The 747-nt window shown below is 56.4% G+C and overlaps 1 protein-coding gene across 1 annotated transcript in view; it reads right to left on the bottom strand.

The window, feature by feature from the left end:
• Positions 1–747, bottom strand: part of LOC116690530 (calcium homeostasis modulator protein 5) — a gene marked incomplete at its 3' end in the record, with an annotated part of 2,238 nt that extends 1,491 nt beyond the window's left edge. Inside the window, 1 exon segment of the mRNA XM_032517546.1 lies at positions 16–747. Coding sequence (XP_032373437.1) covers positions 16–558 — 543 coding nt within the window. The 5' untranslated portion in view covers positions 559–747.

The following is a 747-nucleotide window of genomic DNA, read 5'->3' as shown; positions in this document are numbered from 1 at the left end:
GGGGGGGTCTCTTACCTGGGACTGGGCCCTGAACATGAGCAGGAGCTCCATGCGCTCATCGCTGGACAGTTTGGAGCGCTCACAGGGCACCCGGGCCAGCTCCTCCCGACACGCCGCCGTCTTGTTTTTACAGAACAGGTCCACCACCACGTTTTCGTCCAGACCACTGACCGCGCACTCATAGAAGGTCCCATTGAGCAGGGCCACAGAGAGCCACATTACAGGAGCCACACTGGCTCCACAGAAAATGCTCATGAACACCCGGAGGTGGCCCAAGCAGTTCCCATGGGGGCACAGCTTCATGGGGTTAATGCAGCAGCCAGTGTAGAGCCTCCACAACCTGGCGGTGAACAAGAGACCCAAAACCAGCAGCACTACAGCCGGGCCCAGCAGGAAGGTCAGCCCATAGGCAAAGTTCTGCTCGTGGTTGCACGGGCACTGAAAGGAAACCACGGAGAAGATTCGTTCCCCACCTACAGTCATGAGAGCCATAACGCTGTAGCCAATGGTGGATTTCTGGTTGGTGAAGAAACGCAGGACAGTCTGGAAGTTATCCATGGGGGCAGCAGGGGGTGGGGGTCACACACACTCCACGAGAAATGAACCAAATGAAGGACAGAGAGTGGAAAGAGAAAAAGTCAATCCCTGTTCTCCGGTGTTCTGTCCCAGCTGAAGACAAAACAACTCTGCCGAGCTGGTTTGAGCCACTCCCCTTGGCAGGCTCTCTTCATTTAGGACTCCTCCTTC

Source organism: Etheostoma spectabile, chromosome 6 (assembly GCF_008692095.1).
Source record: "Etheostoma spectabile isolate EspeVRDwgs_2016 chromosome 6, UIUC_Espe_1.0, whole genome shotgun sequence".
Taxonomy (NCBI): Eukaryota; Metazoa; Chordata; class Actinopteri; order Perciformes; family Percidae; genus Etheostoma; species Etheostoma spectabile.
The sequence above is the reverse complement of the archived record's forward strand: the minus strand, read 5'-3'. Positions and strand labels throughout refer to the sequence as shown.